This window comes from Tympanuchus pallidicinctus, unplaced genomic scaffold, assembly GCF_026119805.1.
Source record: "Tympanuchus pallidicinctus isolate F22 unplaced genomic scaffold, pur_lepc_1.0 scaffold4, whole genome shotgun sequence".
Taxonomy (NCBI): domain Eukaryota; kingdom Metazoa; phylum Chordata; class Aves; order Galliformes; family Phasianidae; genus Tympanuchus; species Tympanuchus pallidicinctus.
This window is the reverse complement of record NW_026294758.1, coordinates 35492988-35519042: the sequence shown is the minus strand read 5'-3', so window position 1 is coordinate 35519042 and position 26055 is coordinate 35492988. Positions and strand designations below refer to the sequence as shown.

The following is a 26055-nucleotide window of genomic DNA, read 5'->3' as shown; positions in this document are numbered from 1 at the left end:
CTGTACCAGCCTGAATAGCAAAAGTAAACATCCCTCTGCATTTATCAAGATTTATATTGCAGCAAACATTAGTAGATTCAAACAAAGAGCTGGAGAAGCAATTGCATTCAGACTAAGTACTAGAAGCTTCTCAGAAATCTTTCATTGCATACAGTCTCCAGACTATTTCCAAAAAGGTAAAGAACAAAGTAAACAAAGAAGAACGAAAGATAGAAAGATATTCAAATACTTGATAATCCAAAAATCTGCATCTCATCAAGTCCTCATCATCAAGAAAAAACACGCGGTTAACATTTGCATGAAAATGCATACTTAAATAATCTTAAAACCATAAAAACTTAAGAGGTCATGCATTACCAGCCTGGTTCACCAGAGGGTCCATTGTTGGAGGCTTGCCAAGGCCTGGACGAAGTCCTGGAGTTGCACTAGTGCCTGGAGTTGGCACGTCACTTCGAGGAGTCGGTGTGCTGGATTTCAGAACAGGCGTGCTGGCTTTTTCATGCTGGTATCATTAAACAAATTAAATTAGTATTATTTTTAATCCAAACCATATTACACAATTTATCACAACAGCAGCTGGAATGCTGGGCACCTAGTACCTAGTCCCTCAGCCAATTTTCATAAATCCGCGCAATACTGACAATGTTAACTTGTGAAAAAAAATGCTGACCTTTTGATTAATGCCAGAATTGGGGGAGGGGGGGAGAAAAAAAAAAAGCTAAGACATTATTTTTCTTTCTTCCACTGGCATTTAAAAAGTACACAAGAGTTTTTTTTTTTTTCCAGGAAAATACAGTATGCATCACAACATTATTTTAGCGTGAAATCACGATTACTGGACATAGTGAATCGAAGTGAAAACAGAGTACCATCACAGTTGATAATAATAAAAGAAACTGTGACATAAAATCGTACCAAGTTAGTTATTCTTTGAAAAGTTTTTCAGCAGCAGTTCATTTAGAAGAATTTAATAAAAGCCTAGGGAACATGTTACTGACTACATTCAGATCCATAAAAGACTTAAAGCACAATCATGTTTTTTCTTAAACAATATTTTTAATTGAATCTTGTGTTTCCTAATAAATTTACAGCTTATTTGACAGAAATGCATGAGATACAGGAAATCAACGTGAAGAAGGAATTACTCCTGAGAAAAAAGCTCAGTAGTACTGGAGTGGTGTAGAACAGTACTTCAGATTCTTACAGCCATACACTTTCTGCAAAAAAGTAGTTGCTGAAGAATGGAGAGTCAGACCTTACAGGAAAAAGAACATTTCTCAAGAGAACAGACTGTTTACAATACTCACCAAACTCATTTCTTTGGATTTGAGAGAAGTGGAACTTCCTGAAGAGGCTGTAGATGCTGGACTGCTAGAGGCATCTTTCTTCAGCAAGCGGCTTTTATCTATACCATTTTCACGTGGTGAATGAGTAGGACTTGCCCGTGGAGATGAAGGATCCTAAAAGAATGGAAAAGGAAGAGCAGCACAGAACCGTTAAGAGCTGGTACTCGACACAACTAAAGAATCAATTTGGGGAAAAAAATCCCGAGAACTCAAACAGTATATTTGAATGAAGCAGTATTTTGCTTTCTATCTCTATGGAAACAAAAAAAAGCCCTTAAATCCTTTCATCAATTATAGATGTAACTAAGTGCAATCTGGACTTATTACACACTACATAAACCATAAACACATATCATAAATTGATTCCAAGCGTAGATCTTGTCTTAGTTTGCACTTAGCTTTACACAGATTGCAAGCATGCATGACAACTGATATGAACAAGAAAGACTTAAAATAACTGCAATGAGCTTATACTACTTCTGTATATGTTCTTTATGTGCTGCTAGTGAAAACAACCATTTCAATAGGAATGACATTCATTTAATTTCATTTTTTAGGGAATACGCACCTTGCTCATCCTTTTCTTTAGAATAAGAGAGAGATGCAGATTTTATACAACAATATATAAAGTATATCTAGATAGTATATCTATTACTTCTAAATTCCATTACTTCATTTCTTAAATCTGCATAAAAATTGCAATCATCTCTGAAGCGATTTTCTTTCTGTCTTCCAGAGGCACTTTCTTCACTTACTCTAATCCAAAACAGGCTGCCCAGCAAGCTACAACACCATCAGCTCTGTAGGCTTTCCAAGCTCCTCTGGCTCATCAGAATAGCAGCAGGAATTAAGCAGTCCTCATGAGGAGGCAATAAGTCTACTGGCTGATTATTGAGCACTTTCATTTTAACCAAGACTTCTGAAATGATTACTGAAATCTTTAACTGGATACACATTTTTCTACTTAGATGAAATCATTTGGGCTTTTGGAGGTACTGAACACATTTCCTTCCAGCATTTCTTCCTGTGCTTTTCACAGTGTATGAGTTTCTCCAACATAGTTAGGACTCCTGCATCTTTTTGTTGTGTGAAATAAAAGATGAAGGAATGGAAAGCCAGTTCCTTCACCCTGACTGCACAGATAAATCTCAGTCTTGGAGGAAAAAAAAAAACCAATAAAGCATCTACTACCTCTAGGAAATGTTGTGGACTGATTTCAATTCTGATTTTTACTGACTTCATGCTAAATATGCCTGCATGGAAAATCCTGCCTTTAGAGTAGGTAGTCAAAGTACTAGTAATTTTTAAGCCCCTAATAATGGTTTCAGTGGTATTCCTACTATTAAACATTAGATCAAGTATTGTTTTCCTTCTTCATTTGGAGACAGCAGTTTGCCACTTCAGCCCCTGCACATCACAACTCTCTCCCCTACAGAACAGCTATGAAATGTCAGAAAATAAGTACAGAGAGAACAGACCTAGATAAAGCAGGGGAAGGAAGAGCTAGGACCACAGCCAGTTAAAACTAGGAGGAAGACATAATCAATACAGAACTAACAAAAAGGACAATTGTTGCATATTTTTACTATATTCCTCTGTGGTTTTTTTTGTTTTTTTTTTTTTTTTTTTTAATCTAAGAAAGATGCATTTTTCCTTCATGTTTCCTTTGGGACAATATTAAAACAATAAAAATTTTTAAAAAGTTACCTCATTGGATACATCTACAACCAAGTTATCATCACTCTTGTCCCCATCACTGTCCTATTAAAAACAAATAAATAGTTCAATTAGTACATTAAGAGTTAAGAAGGGGAAAAGAGAATGAGAAAGATGTGTTATCTATTCCAATTTTTTTTTTTTTTATTTTACTAGAGAAAAACAAACAGCATTTCATTACTTATTGGCAATAGGGCAAATACTGAAAATCAGAACATAGCACTTTACTTCTGCTTCAGTAATACAATCTAAATAAACTAGAACTATTTAAATGGTGGTGGTCTCATTGTAAATGCAAGAGGGTCCTTCTCTACTACTACTATAATTACTACCAAAACAAACAAACAAACAAACAAAAAAAACCCCTCATTCATGTGCTAATTGTATCTGTTAATATGTATGTTGCTCCAAAAGCAATGCCTCCTATTTACTTCAATGGAAACTACAACAGATACAAAGAGCACAACAACACTATTTGATAGAGTACGTGCTTAGCTACATAACACTGTTTTTCAATACAGTCACCGCTATTAGTCAATTTCTGCAGGTGAGCTGTTTGAAATACTTTTGGTGTGTGACAGTTGTGCATGGCTGTCCAGTATGTGGCTTGTCTTTAATGCTGCTGTTGCTGCCAATGCTTAAACACCACCCATCACCACACTGTGCTCATATCCACTGTTTGATCTCCATAAACATTCAACAAGAATTGATGAATGCCAGTGTGTACCATTTGTTTCACATGGAGGAATTCAGTTCTACACCTTTGCTTCATACACATTATCACATCAGACACCATTTGGTCAATCTGTCCCTCCACTGCCATCTGTTGCACAGGAATGAAACATAATGGAATATAGGTGGGAAGGTTCAACCTCTACTGCCATACCACCAACATCCGCCTTTGATGTAGTGGGCCAAATTCATAAAATAGGAGGCATTATGTACAGTGCAGCCAGCATATTATTGAAATTATTACTAAAAAAAAAAAACACCAAAACAATGCATCTCAGAACTCTATTTTCAATGTTTATTTCACAAATCAAATCTGTCAAACTGTCAGGACTTTTTCTCTATTTCCAGAAAGGAAAGTTTTGAAAATTGAAAGCTATGAGAAAGAAAAAGCTCGAGAAATGCCAATGTATTTCAACATTTTAACCTCACAAAACCAAAATACTTAGATATTCTTAAATAGCAATGTTTTATTGTGGCTTTTCAAGCTGCATTTTGACTCTCTTTTACATAATTCTTTGTTCACCTGCCCTAGTACTCCACTCTAGCTATAACTCAAATGCCCGTTGGTCTCAATCTCCAATACAATTTACAATCCTCCAAAACACACACACTGTGTATCATAATATATAGTGATCCAATGATTTTTCCATGTGCTGATTCAACCTCAAAGGACTCTGGATAGAAAACAAAGGAAATGAATGATAAAACTTAAATCTCCTCCATGGCAAGTTTGACATTTCCGATAAGTATGCTTTCCTTTAGAAGTTTCTAGGCAAACAGATCAGACAGAAAGAAGTCTCACATGTCTTGTACTAAATTGAAGTGCTTTCAGAATGTTTAGGCTACCACACTTAATACTGGTAGACAATGGAAAACACCATTTCCTTCCTCCAAGTCCAGAACATAAATATAAAAAAAATAAACAATAAAAAATAAATCCCACTTCAACAGCTGGTCTCAAGCCTTTCCTTGTTTTGGTAGGTAATATTGCTTTAAGAGATACTATACAGATAGGTACACAGGAGTGCCATAAAGACAGAATTGTGACTCTGCTCATCACTCAGGAAGCTGTCCAACCAAAGGATGCAACAGGAGAAGGAACAGAAAAGATCCAATTACCTGCTAAAGTACTAAGTATACAGCAAGCAAGAATAGGTTATGGCATGTAGGAGCACAGTAGATATATTCACAAGAATTCACCACCTGTGAGATGCTCAAAAGCAGTTTCAAGGCTATACTTGAATGTACTCATCTGACTTAGTCATCTTGAGAAACAGAAATTTACTGTGATTATCAAAGGCATATCCCAGAGGAAGTGTTCATATCAGAAGAATCTCCTCCCTAACAAATGCACAGATTGAGACTATTCAAGTTTTAGCATGCATATTAGACAAGTTAGAAAAAGAAAAAAATATGTTTTGTATCTTGTTTCCATACTGAAAATTCCTAGAACTCATGTTCTTCCCTTCCGACAAATGTGGTACCTCTTGACCCTACAAGACCCTTCTCTAAAGTGATCTGGAACTCAGCAGTTCTGTGTTTGCTGAATTGAGAAATCTTAAAAGAAGCAATCCTTCTTTCACATCAAAATATATCTGAAGCTTTCAGATACCTTTGTTTTGCTTAATTCCTTATTTTGCTACTGTCTTTATCTGGCATATTTAAAATGCAAACTAAAATAAACTATACTTCTCTTGTGCAATATACTTTCCATTTCTTTCCAAGAGAACAATGAGAAAAGCAAGCTCATCTTTTTTGATTACACTTTTTACAAATGTAAAAGAAAAAATGCATCCAGAATACTCAACCTTCAAAGATGAGGAAGTAATATGAGGAAGTGTGCCAGACCTTCCTGTAATCAAAACTATGTTATTAGAAATGGTGATAATAGGACTTGAAAAATCTCAACAGTACACCACCACAATGGGCAGAAAGGGGGAAAATAAGATCCTGTACTGATGGCTCTGGTTTAAGGGTTAACTGACAGTATATCTTTCTACACAGGCGTATGTTGGGCTCAAGAGGAGAGAACGCTGCCAACACTGAGTAATAAAAAGGCACCTGGCTCCTGGATTTCAGTAACTAAGAATTAATTAGTGACTGAACTCATTTAAATGAGATACTCCACCCTACTTTTGATAGGTCAAATAACTTCTGTTAGATGGAAAATCTGCTTTCCCATATTTTCTCAAATTATCCTTATTCATGGCTTGTTCAAGAACTGTACTGTGATTTGGTTGAGCTTTTTAGCCTTCAAATAGAAAGCCCACAAACCTTTTTAGATTCACATGTGCCACACTGTTATGCTGAAGTGCTTTTTTCAAATGAAGTAGTACACAAGTCTGATAAAAAATGCAGAGCATAAACTGCATAGTTTTCTATTTTGTTGTTTGCTGCTGCAAGTACTGTATCAATCAAAAACTAGCTTCAGGAAGTTGGTATGGCCTTACAGTGTATTCAGTTTTGAGGTGTGACTGTTTTTCAGCATGGTAATAGCTAGCATCAGAAAAATTTCCCAGATTCTCCAAAAGAATGAGTTTTACCACTTCAAATAAGCCTAAACACAGTAGGCTTTTGGACAGTCCAGAAATGCTACCTTGCTGGAAGAAATGTCCTGGAACACTCCTGAATCCTGAATGGGTACTCATGGCTCTCTAATTCACTGTTAAGGAGTATTTCCAAACAACAGCTTGAACTATTGAGTCATTGTTTTTTCCACAGTATGACTAATGGTCCCTCCAGCATATATATTCACATACTATATCAGGCACAGGAAATACATTGCCTTGTTCTTCACAGCTCTTTTACTTCTCCGACAAACACAGCATCTGCAAATAAATTAATCATTTCTTTGACGCAGATTTGCTTACATAGTGGCTGGAATCCTTATCATCCACCTTTCTCTTTTTGATGTCATTGGAATATTCAGGGCCATTCCTGCGTTTATCTGTGCTTCGCAGACTGTCTGGCACCAATAGAGAATTGCTCTGTAAAGACAAAAAACAAGGTCAATCAAAAATCCCTTTCAAGATTCCTTCATATACGCCCAAAAATTCAAACAGGATGTGATAGATGTTTTAGAAATGTGATAAATACATAGTCTTTCATTCCATTTAATTCAACTCAAAGTCCTCCAGGCAAGCATATACAGCTTCATGCATTCTAAGAAGCATAGGTTTTCATCTATCAAAAGTTCAGTTCAGTAGTCAGTCACCATCTATTTAATTACTCAATTCAACTGAGTTTTTTCATGTATTAGGAGAATCAGTCTTGCTGTTTATTCATCAGCAAATACAATTATTATTTTTTTTAACTATCACATTTACAAATAAAAAACTCTCCCACTCTTCCACCATCGTACACAGATTAGACTTTGGTATGTTTACTCTTGCAGAGATATATATGGCAACTTGCCTTTTACTCTTTAATTAGTATCTACCAAATAAGGTTACACACTACTCATTTGCTAGCTGCGTCAAAATACAGTTGGGCACTCTCAACACATGCACAACAAATAAATACAAAAATCTTTTCTTCCAACATAACATTTTCTACTAGTGTGAAATTATGGCTGAAATGTTGTTTGATCAGACTTGACATGAAAAAACTGAGGCCAACACACACATACACAAAAGACGAAAGTACAGACTTTTTTGAGATCTTTTCCTCAAACTACACAGATACTTTAATTCAGATATCATAAGTACAAACTGTTGATCCAAAGAGAAAGGCATTTTAGATATTTTTCAGTCACATGACTACGCCCAATTCTCATTTACACCTCCACTCCAACTAAAGCATTAAAATGTGTTACAATGAGTTCTTTTAAGTGTAGGATTAGCAAATGCAAGAGGGCAATTTGTTCAGTGATGTGTTAATGCTGTTAACAATACTGAATGAATTGAGAAAAAGTTTCTCTTCACAAAGATGTGGTAAGCCTAGTTCCTAAAAGCAAAATATATGCTTTCATAAATATATGTTCATGTAAATATACAAACAGATATTTACAGACACACATGTGTACCTTACAAAGACGAAGCCTAATACCAACACACATACCCTAAGTGTAAATACTCCAGGAAAATACCTCTGTATATTCCCTGTGAGACACAGATATTTACTCTTAATATATCATTAACATTTGATAGTAGCCAGTGAACTGCACAGTAAATGTATTCCCCTTTAAGGAATACATTCCTGAGGACAGCAGGGTAGTTTTGCTCTGACATCAGTATTCAATCTCAAGGAGAACAAAACAAAACTGAGTACATAAGGCAATTTGAATCCTCTTTTTCCTACTTCAGAAGCTGCACTTTAAAGCCAATTCTAAGCTCTTTTATTATTGACTATTCAAGCTAAACAAATGCCAAGGGGCTTACATAAAGTATATAGGAAGGTCTAATGAAATTGAATATAAAGAAGCTCAAAGTAATGTCTTTACCACAATGTTCTTCAGCTAAAAGGTGGGGTTGTTGGATCACTGAACTAATTGCCAAACAGTCTGAATTTAACCCCTCATCTCCTTCCCAGATGCATACTAACTCAGGGATTCACTAGTTTGAAAACATTAAAATTCATCTTCAATTTATTAACATAGAATCCATTGTGACTGTAGCAGTAGAAATATCTTAAGAAGCAGGCTGCACAGTCAAACTTGAACACAGGTTTGAATACTGAAAATGCCTTAAGAAATATTTTCTTGAAAAGACACGTTCATTTAAAAAATAATCAAATCTAAGGTATTAATTGGAATAAAACAATGAAATTCAGTGTACTAAATGTATACATGTTTTCATTTTAAATTGCCAAAATTAAGTACAAGTAAGTAAGTGTGAAGTGGGCAGAAGCTATAGAAACCCTGAAAAATGTAGAAACCCTGTCATTCGAAGTTAATATGCAGGACTCTAAGGATCAGCTTGCAAATTCTGGCATAAAGTATAATTTAAAAAATTTAATTTTGTTCTAGTTTAATGTAAAGTCTGCCTATACGATGCTGACAATATTCTATAGTTTGTTTTTTAGAATTTCAATGCTGAGAAAACTAGCTACAAGCTCAGATCTCCAAATGAATACAAAATTGAAATTTGATTTTTGTTGCAAGACTGACAGCTTACTTATCACGTAAATACACATTTGTAATAATAATGTACAGTCCTGAGAAACACATTCTTCAAATTGTTCCTTCTATGGACATTTATATTGTTTCTCTAACACCTCATTCATTAAAGGCACTCTTCTCTGGAATCAGAGAATCCATGATAGGCACTATTGAAGAAAAGATTACTGCACAATAGCTGCTCTGGCAGTTGAAAGAATATCATGATACTAGTCTGGCAAAATTTATCATTAAACTGAAGTAAAAAATGACCTATTTATTTCCTTTATGAGTAAAAGAAAGTGTTAACAACTGTGATCAAAATCAGATAAAGGATAGCTTTAGATTAAAAATACATGCTTTCATAAATGCTACTGTAAGCCACAATTATTAAAACAAACAGCTGCAAAAGATTTTGTTCAGAAATACGCATCTTTTAAAGCTGTGCTTAGTACACCCAGATGACAAAAGTAACAATAGTAAAAAAAAGAAATACAAACATTAACTGGGAAAGTGACGCTCTTACAAGCCCTGAGCTTCTCATACCTCTTACAGATAAATCTAACATTAGATAAATCTAACATCCACACCGGTTTAGCTACAGTTTATATTTGTTGAATCTTCAGTATCAAGCACAGGGCCAGCTAGAAGACATCAACAGCTTCACAATGTGGGGTAGTTTTGTTTACCTTTTGTTTTTTAAAGAAAAGAAAAATTATCTACTTAATTCTTCTACTAGGTCTACTAACATCTGACTTACCAAAAGTAGGGTTTAATTTTATTTTTAGCTGTAATATTTAATTAAAAACTACATAAACTAACAGTTGGAACTGCTCTTCAATAATAATCAGATTGTCACATACATACGAAAAAAATGTACATACATACACACATACTTGGATTTCCTAAAGAGAAACTATATGACACTTTTCATTCTGTCTTAATTTCAATGTGCTAGACAAGTAATTGAAGATAAGATACACTTTTATACCAGGAGTCCAATTTATTAAGGATTACTATGAAATATCTGTAGATTGTGAATCTTAGTTTAGAACGAATGACCAAAATCAATTTAATGCCAATATTTTAGCTTTCCTCCAATGAATCAAAGCTTATTTATATGGGTCCTGTTCTACAAAAACGTCTCAAAAGAAAAGCAAGTTACAAACAGCTGGTTCCTCTTCTGTCAGTGCTACTAGCCTGCATAAAGGCTGCTTTACAGGAAACTCAGGGTTTCAAAGCAACTTTTCATGTCTGCAAAATTTAAAACACTGGAAGCATCAGCAGCAAAAAAACAAGGAAGAACATAGTTAAGATATACAGTGATAAGGTTGCCTCAGTTTTCTTAATAAGAATATAATGCACACTATTTAAACACACTTCTTTAAGTGGCATGCAACACCCCTTAGGAACTGCTTTCAAACGAGAAGTATGTATGTCAGAGGTACAGACTAAGTCCACAAGACCTCAATCAATACAGCATTTTATTATGTTAATACCATAGACAACTTCTAGACCATATGGACATGATAACAAACTCTATGCTGGATCTCTCTATGCAGCATATAAACAGCACCAAGGACATAACACCTGTGTTCTTGATTCAACATTTTCTCTGCTGCTGGTCTCTTTGCCAGAACACTCTCCTATCCTCCAGGCACAGGCACACTCACTTGACTTGCTGTATATTCAGACGCCAGTACAGTCATGACAGAGCTGCTGCACAATGCAGAACTGCTATCTGCAGATATACATAGCTTTGAAAGTAATGTCTCTCATTTATTTCCACAGCAACTACAACAGATACAAAGAGTACATAAATACGATTTGATAGCAAATTTAAAAACCACTACAAAATGCTGTTTTTCAGTAGTCACCAAGATAAGCTATACATTTTTGCCAGCAATGAGTTAGAGCCTGCATGCTGCGCACATTAAGAATTTGCACCAGCAGAGGTGACCCACAGTCACTGTAGCCACTGATGAAATGCACCACTTTCCTCCTTATTGTGCTTACATCTACTGTTGGGTCTCTATCAACATTCAGCAAATGTTGATGGGTGTCATTTTTTTCTGCATGGAGGAATTCAATGACATACCTTTACTTCATACACATTATTACATAAGACACTATTTTGTCAAACTGCCCCTCTGCTGCAATAAAATGTCATGGAATATTGGTGGGAAGGTTCAACCTCTATTACCATGCCACCAACATCCACCTCTGATTTCAACACAAAAGTGTTGAAACACAAACTGAACTGAAGCAGAGCATCACAAGCTATTCTATGTGACTGACTCCTGTTGAAACTAATTTGTGATGTTCATCCATAAAGACTGTAACACTTGACTTATCAAAGCAAATAAAAATGAATGATATGATTTATTAAAGAAATTCAAGTTCCTAAATTACAAGCCATTATCAAAAAATACAACTTCCTTGATAAAGGCAAAGACACATACTTGTTACACCAAAAACTACTACAGGCTTCCAGAAGTACTTCTGAGATGTTTTTGTTTTTGTTTTGGTTTCATTTAAAAGAGTAAAAACACAAAACAAGAACAGCTTGCATATAATATCAAAAAGTGGGTAGCATTCAATTTTGCATAGCTCCTACCTCCGTAACTGAGAGATGAAGAATGGGATAGAAACCCAAGGACAGAATATTTTTCTACTTCAACAGAGCATTTGCTAGAACACAATAGTAGCATCTAGGTCTACCAACAGGTCGGAATAATTATTGCAAATTTTAAGAGTACTTCTGAAGTCAGTAAAAAAAAACAAACAAGCTCAACTGTTTTTTTATGATGATAAAAGGTAAACACTAACTTTAATGTAAATCCAAAGTATATAATGAAGTCAGATTTCACCGTCTACAAATTACTGACACAACAGTACACTTGACAAGATTTGCATCTCCTGCTCGGAAAGTATGAGAATAGTGGGAAGACAAGTGTAATGAGCACCTGAAATGACTTTGAAAATGTTGCTACTATATTAGCCAAAGAGAACTGGACAAAGTTCTTCTACGTTGATGTATCCAAAAAATTTATTCAACTTCATCTGCAAAACTTGCTCACTTTTCTTCATTTCATTAACTGCATCCAGATAGTGTCAGAACTGTAGGAAAGCCTGCATTTCTGTAATAACATAACCCAAGCTTGGACAGTTAGAGATGCATCAGCCAAAATCCTCTAGCCGTTACTAACGTAGTTTCATACTTTTATTCTGATCATTTTAGCGTATTGTCTTTGAAGTGAAAGCATAACTTTTTAAAAAAAAACATAGCAAAAGTATAGGTCCAGGTGAATTTACACTACATATTAGGATGTAATTCTTTACCATGAGGGTGAGACACTGGAGAGAATACCCAGTGAGGTTGTGAATTCCCCTTCCCTGGAAGCATTCAAGGCCAGGCTGGATGGGACTTTGAGCAATCTGGTCTAGAGGGAGGTGTCTCTGCCTATAGCAGGGGGGTTGGAACTAAGTGATCTTAAAGGTCCCTTCCAACAAAAACCGTTCTATGATTCCGTGCAGAATGGACAGAGATCAAGGTAAACAAAAATGTAGTTGCTACACCTTTGCATCTTAATTTATATTCATTTATGAATATCAATATTATGAAGCATTGCTAGACATGCAATATGTACAAATTACTGACTGTAAATTTGCCTGAAGAGACTTTAGAAAAAAAGCAAAAAACAAACAATAAGATGGCATAATGTGATGTAACTCAAAGTTTTGCTTTAAACTGTTGGTTTTTTTTTTTTTTTTTTTTTTTTTTTGCTTTTTAAGACATCAACCAAGCTATAAGTAGCTATCTTTCAAAATTCCACATCTAAAACTATCAGCCTCTACTGATGATAATGCAAGGCTGCAACAGCAATATTCAATGGCAATAATGCTGTACTATTATAATATAATACAATCATTGTGGTTGCTTTAGGTAACCAACAGTACAGGCTTTTGCTTCTTCTATGAAGGAAGCAAGCCCTCCTCATTACTTTTGATGGCAGCATGAGCACTTAACATGCAATTCCCCAAAAAATCAAATTCATCTCATCTTGAGATGAATTTGTGATCAATTTTACATTACCCTCAGGATATATTTTAAATAACAAACAAATCCATTAAAGATAAGACAATTAGAGAAGCTCAAAGATCAAATCATTTCCAATTGACCAATTTATCCACAAGTTTGAATGCCACTGTTGCTTCATCTTTCATTTTCTGTTACATCAATATTCTAAGGCAACACTGCATTTAAACAATTTTAGACTCAGGTTTAAGTTGACCTGTAATCAGTATTTCAATTAATTATAAAGGAGTCTACATTGGGACCAAGAAGAAGGGAAAGGCACAAGAACACAATAACTTGAACTCAACGTATCTGTATTTACAGATTTTATGAAAAAAAAAAAACCAAAAACTTTAGGTTGTTTACTGGTCAGTTAGTACTAACAGAATGAAAAAATAGCCAGTTACCATACAGTCAATAACCAATAACCAATCATAAGTTACACAGATGCACTAGAAGTAACTGGAGTAAGAGTTTTATGTTCTGTAAATAAAAGTCACACACAGACTAAACTAAGCAATTGATATGGCAAACCTCCAGAAAAGAAAATTTAATTTTGAAAGTTTGTTCAAAGGCAAGATCTATTCTAAGCTACATGTTATATTTTGAGTCTGAATTTCACAACATTGTGGAATATCAAATTTTTGAACACAAAAACACTTGGCACTTTTGCAACTGAAGAGAAACAGGAAGAGAAGGGGTATAAGAGCACCCTGAACTATCTTTTTAAAGATGTTACTTAGTGAAATCTTATAGCATACTATATATGATCATGTACATGGAGAAGGCTGGGGAGAGCAAGAAGAAGAAACAGCATAACCACCAAGCCAAATGTCAAAGCCACTGTATCTCCTAACTGTATATGCACATTCTCACATGCTCACAGACAAACACACACACACACTGCAAACCTCCTTCCTCATTTCCTAAGAAAGACATTGAGAATTCCACTCTTGCCTAGTATCGCTCAAAGAAATACACCCTCATAGATCCAAGGTTTCAGGAAAACACAGCTTGAAATTAGTTCCACAGTTAAACTGGCAAAGACTTTTAACTTCTGTAACTCAATAGCTACAGAAGCTGAAAACAACTGTCTCAAAATACATGCAGGGAGCTTTTGGTAAAGCAATTGTCATATCCTTCTATTAAAATACAAGCAAGCAAGAAGAAAACCAACTAACCCACAAACCAAAATCAAACAGAAAACAAAACAAAGACCAAACAATAAAATCAGGAGTTTAGTACCATAAACTTATTTGTTAATTTGTAACTGTTTCTTTTTTCTTCTAATTGAGAAGAAAAAACAAAGAGAACTCAAATTCACCTATGGCATCAACAAGCAGAGCTAGCTTTGTTACTCAATGTGAAAGCTGCATGTGGCCATCTCCAGCAGATTAACAGATTAGTATAGCAATAATCATTCAAGACATAACCTCTTAAAAAGCTATTACAATTATGATATTTGGCTGATTATTTTTCTTTTTAAAGATTCTTTTAGGCAAACTGTACTGCAGTTTTTGTCTAAAAGAAAAAAGTACTATCAGGAAAGCACAAATTAAGAAGTAAAGGAGTCTGTCCAGATTCAATTAAATAAAATGCTAAGGCCAAACACAGTCATAACAATTATTTACCACCTGTTCTGCAACTCTATTCCTGAAAATCCTAGAGTAAACATCTTAACTCTGAATCAATGTTATAAACTAAGTTGCAGTAAAAGGTCTGTTTGATTTGTAAGCACATCTTTTTTTTTAATAAACAAAATTAAGATCAAGTATCCCTGAAATCATTCTGCTCAGAAACCTGGTTCCTATAATCATCTTATCAAAACACTCAACACAATGTTCTGCATAAACCAAGAGATATTTTAATTGTAGACAAATAAGCCCAGTACCGTGAAAATGACAAAAAGGAAGACAAGACAGACAAACAATACAACTTCTGATCATTACTTAATGTAGAAGTGGAAACATTAGCAGGAGTGTCGGTACTTACTGTGCCTGGCTCTCTGTCTGCTCCAGTAGTAACCAAGAAATGCACAGACATGCCCGTTCAGACACAGAGGCAAGAACAGAAATAAAAAAGGGGGGAAAACAAATTAGAACACAACCCACGAACAGTTTTAAAATGGCTTTTATTTATATGAGTCATTGCACATTCCTAATACAGTGATCTCCTGAAAATTACAGTATTTTGTAAACAAGATTTACAGTTTAACCATACACAAAGCCTAGTTTTATTTCATGACATAATAAATTATTTTCTTTTCAAAAATTAGTCAAGTGCAATTTTGCCCAATATTTAATCGCACACTAGAATTTAAGCCTATCAAACTAAAGTAACAGATGCAATTACCTAAATCTTTTGTTTGAACACATTCACTTCAAAATTGAAATTCTCATTCCTCCCTACTATCCCACCCACCCACTTAACGACATTACTTGCTTTAAAAAATTACTCATTTATGCAGTTTAACAGTTTTCCACAATATGGTGCAGGCCACTGGTGTTACACTAAACATTTACCAGAATGTCAAAATGCCCCGCAAACTACAGAGCACATGACACCTAGTGATCCCCATTTAAAATATTGAAAATTTCCAAGCTGAATTTTGCTTCACTGGTATATATGCAGACATTTTTACGTTTGCCAGAAGTTAGTTGTTATTCTATAAAACTCAATTTCTTTAGAGATGCACATAATTCGCAGCAATGCTCAAATCTGACAGTGTCCTAATCAGGTCTGCCATGCCTCTCACCTCTGTGGTGCTCTGCATCGTGATGCTTCTTGTCATCTTTTATTGCCAAGTGAGATTGACCACCCAAAGCACTAGAAAGGGCAAGGAGGCCAGCACTGCTTCCAAGTGGAGGGATTCCTGAAGGCTGAAGTCCTGATGGATGTGGTGTTAGAGGCACTGGAGGTCCATGGCCATGGGAGAGATGTTGAGCCTGCAACTGCTGCTGCTGTTCCCAGTGGCATCATCATCCCCAGAAGAATAATGTTATTTGGGAAGGAGAAGGGAGAATAGGTTTGGTTAGTTATTGAGAACCAACAGTGGATTTTTATTATTATTTAATCTAGGTTCTCCTGTTTGTCCCAGCACACTAGACACTGCACTACATCATACTGTCTGTGGACACTTCTGATCACATTCCGCAAAGCAAAGAAGGCTAGCTGAATATCTGCTATAGAGTCTGAGAATAACATTAAACTACCAAAAGTCACTTTGTTTTGGACAGCCACTTTTTGTCATAATATCACCAGTGACAAAGATCAGCAGCAGAATCTGCAGAATTCCAAAGAAGGCTTCACTACCTTTCCCTTTCTATAGGGAGGCATAGCACTGGCTTAGGTAAAAAAAAAAGAAAGCGCTGACAAAATCCAAGCCGTGCTGTGCTCCTCAAGTGTGAAAACAGGAACTTTATACTTCTTGTAGCTATCTCTATATTTTTTTTCTAGCTAAGCTTGTGAAGAAAATTGTTAACAAACATTATGCTTTGGAATAAATTTTGAGTTTAAAATCCAGGTATTCCAAATAACATTAATAAGATAATAGAAATTCAAAAGCAAACATGGTACTAATAAATTAAAATCTATTCCAAACTCAGATAGCAACATGAGTACAAAAGGGTGGATGTAAAACCCAGTAGCCAAACTGGCAACAGGAACTTTAAGCAATTTTGGGAACAAATTCCCTAAAATGGAATATCTTAGTATTTACTCAATGTGGGAAAGTTATTTTCTAGTTGAAGTTGTTATGGTTCTAGTAACGTTTTCCAAGACCAGCAAACCATTTAACTTTGTCCAAATTGCTCAGCACAGATTCATTCAGAAACTTAGGTTTCAAAACCACCTTTAGCTTAGTCATAGCTCCCCTTTAGTTTGCTACAGGAAAAGACAAATTCTTCCTATTTCTTGCTTTCTTGGGCCTGGACACATGAACAAAAGACAACAAATCTTTCTCCTTTAACCATATTCCACCATTCCTCTGCTGAAAGTAAACAGCATAAAAGTAGCCAAAGAATATTACTCCGCTCATTGGATGAAACAGATGTCATACAAGCAAGTATCTGAACAGGATGTCTTAGCTAGGCATGAGAGACTGATCTACTGAATGCCATCTATCCTAGTAAGAGCAGCTAACATTGTTACAGTTCTGCTGTAAGGTACTATAAACTCACTTGGAATACAGGTAAAATAAAACTCACAGTACTTCACAAAATACTCCAAAATACCCAGTCCAAAAAAATCTAAAATATATTCTTCCATAGGTTCCAAGACTTTGTGATAAACCATTGACATAACATCTGCATAATAACTATGTACAGAAGAATGTAATTACTATTCAGATGAGTGTACTCTATGCTTTCATTTCTCACACCACTCTCCTGACACATGCCATGAGCTTTTTAAGAATGTCTGTAGACATAAACAGATGAAATTGCAGAACTCTGGACTAAACTTGAAATGCTTTCACTTTTCTGTTGTCCCCAACTGCAAATCAGCCATCATTTACTTGTTTTTGATACATGGTATAAACCCCAGAAAAATACCACAATCCCCTCAGGCTATTCAACAAAGTCATGATTTTATGAATGTTTTGTCTTCTCACACAAAAATTTCACAAATTCCTCTTCAAACACAGTGTAAAAGGCTTAATTAGCCTTTGCAGGAATGCATACATTCTCGTCGCTATTCTTTCCAACCCTCACATAACTTTTAAAGGCAAGAGACAAGACTTGTTTTTAATATTTTTAAGAACCTAAAAAGTAACATTTTGAAGGATATATTTAGAGTTATTTTTATTTGAAACATTTACTACCTCCTACAAAATAAAGTAGTGAAACATAATTGCTTCTTCTTCTTCAGAAGTATTCATAAAGAGCACAGAAAGTCTGACAGAAATGCAATCTAGTTTATTTTTTTCATCCAGGCTCCAAGGAAAAAGATAACTTATCCTCCCAGACTGTATCAGTAAATTCCAGAACAATTCCTCAAATCAGGGGACAACTTGATCTTTTGCAAGATTTTGAAGCAGATCATCTTGAAGGAAATCACACACCATGTGCAGAACAACAGGAGGATGAGGGCTAGCCATCATGGTTTCACAAAAGGCAGTTCTTGCTTGTCCAACCTGATCTTCTATGATCTAACGATCTGCCAGGTGGATGATGCAAAGGCTGCAGACGTAATCTACCAAGAATTTAGCAAAGTTACCGACACTGTCTCCCACATCATTCCCCTGGAGAAGCTGGTAGGACAGATACACTTTTTGCTGCGTAAAGAACTGTCCAGTCTCCACAAGTGATGGTGAATGCAGTCACATCTAGAGGTCAGCAGTGGGGCCTGTCCTGTTCAATATCTTTATTGATGACCTTGATGAGGGCACTGTGTGTGCCCTCAGTAGGTTTGCAGACAACACTAAGGTGGGAGGAATGACTGACCTTCACAGGGGTAGGAGAGTCCTACTGAGAGATCAGGACAGGCAGGGTCACAGGGCTGAAATCAGTGTGATGAAGTTCAACAGGACCAAGTTCCAGGTCTTGCACTTGGGCCACAACAACCCCAGGCAATGCTACAGGCTTGAGGCAGAGTGGCTGGAAGACTGCGTAGAGGAAATGGACCTAGGGGGAGCGGTCAACATTCAGCTGAACATGAGCTAGCATGGCCAACAAGGCCAATGGCATCCCAGCGTGTATCAGAAATAGTGTTGCCAGCAGTAGCAGGTTAGTGATCATCTCTTTGTATTCAGCACTGGTGAGGCTGCACCTTCAGCACTGTGATCACTTTTGGGCCCCTGGCTATAAGAAAGACACTGAGGCACCAGAGAAGGGCAGTAAAGCTGGTGAGGGGTCTGGAGCAGAGGCCTTATGAGGAACAGCTGAGGGAACTGGGATTATTTAGTTCTGGAGAAGGGGAAGCTCAGGGATGACTATACCCCTCTCTACAACTACCTGAAGGAAGGCTGTGGCGAGCCTAAAGGTCAGCCTCTTCTCCCAGGTAACTAGAGGGAATGGCCCCAAGTCGCACCAGGAGAGATTTGGGTTGGACATTAGGAAATACTTCTCCAAGAGTGTGGTCTGGCACTGGAACGGACTGAGCAGGGTGGTGGTAGAGTTAGTGACCCTAGAGGTGGTCAAGAAACATTTAGATGTTGTATTGAGAAACATTGGTGGTAGGAGGACAGTTGGGTGGAATAGCCTTGGAGTTCTTTCCCAATCTTGATAACTCTGTGATTTTTTAAGATGATTCTTTAAGAGAGATGGTACTTAATTTATTCACCTCATCTATGACCACCTAAACCATGTCGACATTTTCCCTTTAAGCCATACAACACACATGCATCCACAGTACTGTAATATATTCATAGCCTTGGTCTTGTCCTATTATACTAGTTTACCTAGCTGTGGTATGAAATTGGCTAAGAACAGGAAGTGATTTCTCTCCCTCTAAACAGTTTCATGGAGAGAAATCACCTCTTTTCTTCAACAGTGAGCTCAAATTAGCATCTTTCACAGAGTGAGCATGAAAAAAATCAAAACAGGGAAATGAAGTTAAATTATTTCCATTCTTGTCCCTATGGCTTCAAGAAGATTCCCTTTTTTCTTACCTCTCTTGCCCAGTTTAATTAGCAAACAAGTAAATCCACACAATTACAGGAAGCATTGCTTGATGTCTTTAGAAACCAGACTGCTAGGGACATGTTATCTGCAATTACCCCAGCTCTGCTTTGTAGCCTACTCACATCCAATGTATTTTGAAAACCCTAGAAATGAGGAACAGATTAATTTATTCTAATAAAGTCCTCGAAGCTGAAAATATGTGACAAAAATGGCAACAACTGCTTTCTCTGATAGTACTGCATATGTTAGCCAGGAAGCAATGCTCTATTTAATGTGTAGAGCAGAATATGAAAGCTCCAAAGGGAAAATGCATCGCTATGCCACACAACACCTTAATGCTTTCCAAAATGGTTACTGAGGGCAACAGTGGGAAGTGGTCTGCAAAGATGCTGAAATGCACAACAACACTGAACAGACTGAAGACTGGAAATATGATCATGGTCTTTAGTATCAGTGGTGTAGATTAGGTTTAATGTTTATTAACTGAGAGCCACTGAAGCTTAAGATTGATGTATACCATTTATGTTTTATATCCTATTTACAATAGGCTCCAAAGTTCTTCCTAACACACAGATAAAGATGACCCTTTCCAGAAACTCTTGCCCTATTATTTTCTTATTTATACATCTTTAATTGTTAAGAGTATATTGCACTCTTTCTAGGAGGGGAAAATCTGCACATAAAGAGAAAAACTAAAGACTGGGGAGATGGATAACAGTAGTGCCTACCAGATGTATTTAGTAGCTAGGCATTTGCCACTGTAGATCCTAGAAACAATTATGTTATGCATATAATGACTTTCCTGTCACTTCAAAGACACTAATGCTTGCTCTGTCACCTTTTAAGAGCTTAGTAGCAGTGAGATATAAAACTAAAGAACTTGGCAGCAGTACCGTGGTCCACTAGGCATGTTCATTAGCACTTAATTAAAAACTAGACACCTGCCATAAGAAATGTGCTCAGAGAAGGATGAGTAACAGGTCTGTCTTACTACCAATTATTATCATTACTTGCAGAGTAAGGGCTGTGTCCAGCTTCAGAGGGATATGGGAAGCAGAGAAGAGGGCAGTGATGCATACCTAAGTAACTGCACTGAGATAATTAGCCAGAGCATTGATTTTAAGAGCATCAATAGTTCACTCAACATTTTGTTGCAAAAGCAGAAGTTCTTTATATTTTCAAAGGGAGGAAAGAAATATACATTCAGCTGAATTAGATTTTATTACCTCTTTTTTTTTTTTCCTACTACCCCCCAACCATACTGTGAAGACCCCAAAATTAACATGTGAAAAACACAGCCCTTGCTTCTCCATGCAAGGACTTCCTAGCAATCCTAAAAGTTCTTTATGTCCAACATTCTAGTTTTAGCTATAATGAGCTCTTTAACCACAATTAATTTTCAATCCCTATTGCAAGCTTCCAGCAGCAGTTAGAGTAAGTCTTTGTTCATGCATAGAAAATCTACATCACAGCAAGACACCTCTTTTTGGCTCCTTGTCTATTAACATTGACCATGACGTCCTACAATCTTCCTTCTCCACGTAAACGCAAACCAACAGTGGAAAAAGGCTATATGTGGTTCCAAAGTATAACAGATGAGTCTTCCAGTGCCTTTCTGAAATATCATTTGAGAGTAGAGTTCTAGAAATCCTTATCAGCACCCGTTCTGTAAATACTATCAACAGATCCCCTCCCACCCCCCCAGACACCTGTTGAGCGCAAGAGTGATTCAGAGATGCAAATGCAGGGGGAGCTAATTCATGTCAATTTCTGTAGAGCACAATTAACATAACTTTGTTGAAATCAAGCAAGGAGATGGATACATAAGAAAAACTTTTTTTAAAAAAAAAGTTACTGCATTCATTTGCATTTCCATATTCTCTCCCTTCCCAAAGGAATATCTTCAAGTTTTTCATTTGCGTGATCAGGCAGAAGGAGGTGAGAATCAGTATCAGATGTTTATGGCCAAAGAACATGAGTGCCAGTGCTAAAACACAAACAGCCAGCTACAGCCAGCTGACAACACAACAATCTTTTCTCTCACGTTAAAAAAAAAAATTCCTAGGAACAGTGCTGTAATTGTAACCTTTCAAAAAAATGGAAACAACATAAGATTATGCTCCTGTCAGATCCAGTATACTACCTCACTTTGGAAAAAAAAAAACAAAAACAAACCAACCAGGAGCAAACAGAAAACAACACATCATTCACATTCACAACAGCCTAACCTATAAGAGTACTCTCATTTGACAGCCTAACCCATCAATTCATTACTTGCATTTAAATTAGTTGCTTTAGAAGAGCTAATAGGTGTGAATATTTTGAATGATGACAAAACTTTCCTTTAAGAATACACCCACATTCTTCCCTACAAAAATCAGGAGACTAATACATAATCATATTCAGACAAGACCGTTCAGCATGGATTGCTTACTTATTCCTCTATTTTCTAACTTTACTTCAGTAATGGTGTGTTTCCACTTCTCTGCTTTTGGATGCTTCATTTTCCTTAATATTATCAACTATTAGACAAACTGATTACAAGATGTGTTAACAGTTTCTTTACGTTCTTGGTGTCATTAAAGTTGAAAAGACCACTAGAACTACCTAAGATCAGCTGCTTAGCCAACACCACCATGCCCTCTAAAATCCATGTTCCTCAGTGGAACACCTACACTTCTCTTGAACATCTCCAGGGACAGTGGACCCCAACACACCTCCAGGTAGCCTCTTTCAAAGTCTTATCAATCTGAGAAGAATTTTTTACCTAATATCCAATCTGAAGATCAACAAGAGGAAATAAAAAGTCCTGCACCTGGCAGGACTGAGGAACTGCCACAAACACACGTACATACTGGAAACCACGCAGCTTAAAAGCAGCTCTGCAGAAAAAGTCTCAGGGGTTCTGGTAGACACTACACTGAACATATCCGTCAGCATGCTCTTGATATGGAGAAGGTTAATGATAACCCTGTCTGTACTAGGCAAAGTATAATCATTAGGTCCAGGGAAGTAACGCTTGCCTTCTTCTCAGGACTGGTAATGACAAAATTGTAGTGCTGTATCCAGTTCTGGGCTCCCTTCGCAATGCAAAAGGAGTCTGGATCTACAGCAAAAGTCCAATGAAAGGTCATGAAGATGACAAAGATGACTATCCTAGAGAAAAGGCTCAGGAGGATCTCACCAAGATGTCCAATTCCTCTTCTAAAAGTTCTGACTTAATTTTGACAGATAGGAAGCTATCAAACAAACTTTAAAATGCCTGCTACAGCATCTCTGGCCTCTGAGCCAAGAATGGAATCTTCGTAAGTTTGTACAACTATCTGAAAACTATCCTTTATGTAAACAAGTCACACTGACTAGGGTAAGGGAAGAAAAGGTTTCCTCACACAAAGAAAGCATCTTCAGCAAGCCTTTTCAGTCTATATATAACATGAAATGTCACTTTGTTACAGAGACTTAAGTCCACAGAAGGACAGATTGGCAAAACATATGCAAAAACATTTCAGACAAAATTTGTGTGACAGTGACATAACTATTTTAAAACCAGACTGTTTCATGGGAAAAGAAATCTTTTTTCTTTTTCATACTTACTACAGAAAATGCCTAGATAATGTCTGAGTATTACCACTCATCTTCAACTCCATTCTAAAAATCAAACATTTTACTGAGTAGAGGATAGATGTCAGAAAGCAAATATCAAAAAGTACGAAAGAAGATGAGTAATCAAGTTTCTTTCTTTGTTGCTATTTTTATTACAGGAATTTGTTTTAAACTGTCAGACTTCTGAACAGAATAGTCTCAGAAAATTTTCACAGTTCTTAGTTCCACTTTTTCAAATACCTCAAAGTATACTAATAAATCTCAACTGCACATCTTACCAAGTTTTTTGAAACAGTACAGGCTGTACAAATTGCCTCACACAGAACAAAAAATGCAAGATATACTGGCATAAAGGTTGCTCCCCCCCACACTCTCCACAATTCCCCCTCTCCCCCTACAAATTAACTTCATCTAAGATAATTGAAGTAAGGCTGAGAAGTTATATTTCACTGCTCTGCTGATAGAGAAACTTCAAGCACACTAATAAAGTCAGACTTTCTGCCACCTTTATCTATATATAAAACCCAGAGAAAAGCAGATACAAAATAGCATGTAAAAAGCACTCAAGTACTGTAAAAAAATATTAAGTATACGATTTTGTGTTATTTCTGTTTTCCTTTCTTAAATCTTTGTCCACCCTATGACCAGACTCCCTCTTTCTTTGGTGTTATACCCTTCCTTTTCAGGATTCCTTTTCATCTCTCTGCTATGGGATCCTCCTTGAAAAATCATCTCTCTTCTTCTCTTTGTTCTTGGGAAATTTTAAATAGGAAAAGCAAGATTGATTTCAAATGATTCAGGAAGAAAAACAAACCCAACATGTTTCATGCACCAGTGCTCTAACTACAATTTTACACCGATGCATACCTACACCACTGTAAAATATACTTCTTCTACAGATTTGTACTGCACAGTTTTGCCATGAAATACTGAACATGGTCAACTCTAGAGCCTGTTTCTTCTTCCTTTTGTGTAGAGACCAAAATACATCCTTTAATCTCCCTAATGTAAAGAAAGTTAGCAAGCATAACTCCCCATATGCTTCCTCTGTAAGGTTAAAAGTTATTTTTTATCAAAAGGAAGAAAAAAAGTACTTGCAGTCAAAAAGCTGTCATACCAACTTCTCTGAAACAATAATACATATCTGTTGATTAGCAGTGTATTTCAGAAGAAAAACTATTCCATGGAAAAATTAAAACACACATGAGAAGACAGATCCTCACTTGGGGCAAACAAACCATGTATGTATATAGCTTATCTCTAAAGAATTGGAAAAATGGAACTGGGAAAGAAATTCTCAATAGCAGCCAAAGTAGTTACCTTGAAACCTGAACTTAAGTAGCAAAACTCTAAATCAGTTGTCCACTAAAATAACTGAAAGACTTTTTGAGAGTTCCTAAAAACCATTAACAGGTATGAAATGTGTATTCCAGTAAACGTCTTATAATACGTTCTGTATTTCATGAAGAATTCAGTTTTTTTTAAATAAGGAAAATGACATCTCATCACAAAAAAGGCTTGGCTTGCTATCAATTCAAGTATTGTAGTCATTACCAGCCTATCTACAAGTACACACAGAGTACTCCTGTGAAATCACAAGATCCCATTTCTAAAACAGTAGTTAGCTCCATAAGAACAGACAAACAGCTTTTCAGTGCTCTGCAATATAATGCAAATAGAAAATAAAAAAAAAAAATAAAAGGCCAGCTTGTTGACTATTAATTTGTTCCCACATCACTGTTACAGATCAGACACACAGACTGAAAAGGAGAAAGTGGTACTTCATCTTTTCCTTAGCTCTATGCTGATCAACAACTTTAATATTTGCTGTGCTTTTCAGTCTCACTTTTAACAGCTAGCCTTCTCTGCCCTTCCTTCTAGCATTTTAGAGAACAAGTCAAGCACCGGAATTAAAAAGATGAAGAGATATTACACTTCAGGGCTCTTCAAAAAGATTACTTTTAGAATGACAGATGTGGGTGGACCCACCCAAATGGATTTGTTACCACACCCAGTGAAAAGTCAGCTGTTTTTCTAAAATATCAATTAGCTATTTAAGAAAAATTCTGTGATAATTATAAATTGCATAATTTTTAACATCCCATTGAGAGGGAATAAGTATATAGCCCTGCCAGAATGACTAACTCTTTCACAAGAGCAAACCTGCATTAGCAGCCTAGCTATTCTTGGGAGCTGCTGTAGCTTGTTCCACACTGGGAGGGCTCTCCAGTGAGGACACAGAATCCTGCCAGCAGATGGAATTCTTCCAGTTCAGCAGCATCTTCTCTCCAGGGTGCATTAGCACTCCATTGGTGCAGCTGCATCCATACAAGGGCTTTCGAGAACAGAAGAGGTTCTCAATACTGCTTTCATGGAGGAGGGAAGTAAACAAGCCCAGAACTCCTCTCATAACAAGTACAGACCCACAGAAGCACTGTTAATGCTTCTATCCAGCAAAATAGCAAAATCAGAAAAATGAAGCTCTTTTGCTACCTAGCATAACCTTATATGTACAGGCATACACACACATTTTAAATATTTGTGTATGCAATTATGTACTTATAAAATTATAGAAGTTCCTGTGTATATTTATTATATGTAAACTTTTCCAGTGATAGCAATTCTTCTGAAAATGTTTATTAAGAGTCTGGAATAATAACAGATCCTATCTTCAGAGTTTTTTATAACAAAAGCTAGAGATGAGCCACAGAAGATCAAGTTCTAAAGACCCCTGCACTAACAATAACACGTTTCCCCCTTAGGTCAAAAGTGCAAAAGTGAAGTTAGTACTAGAGAAAAAAGAACACATCAATGGATGAATCAGAAGTTTTTACAAGGACTGTTCTGAAAATAATGCCTCTTATT

At 36.3% G+C, this 26055-nt stretch overlaps 1 protein-coding gene across 9 annotated transcripts in view; it reads right to left on the bottom strand.

Annotated features, from left to right (window-relative positions):
* The window catches only part of TLE1 (TLE family member 1, transcriptional corepressor), a 68400-nt gene that overhangs the window by 15732 nt on the left and 26613 nt on the right, over positions 1–26055 (bottom strand). For 6 of the 9 annotated variants that reach the window (XM_052700757.1, XM_052700765.1, XM_052700759.1 and 3 more), the window contains 6 exons: positions 15723–15927; positions 14960–14976; positions 6665–6781; positions 3054–3107; positions 1308–1460; positions 358–502 (listed from right to left, as the gene is read on the bottom strand). In XM_052700757.1, the coding sequence (XP_052556717.1) occupies positions 358–502; positions 1308–1460; positions 3054–3107; positions 6665–6781; positions 14960–14976; positions 15723–15927 (691 nt within the window). The remainder of the gene's footprint in view (positions 1–357; positions 503–1307; positions 1461–3053; positions 3108–6664; positions 6782–14959; positions 14977–15722; positions 15928–26055) is intronic. The other 3 variants (XM_052700758.1, XM_052700760.1, XM_052700763.1) reach the window with 1 other exon arrangement.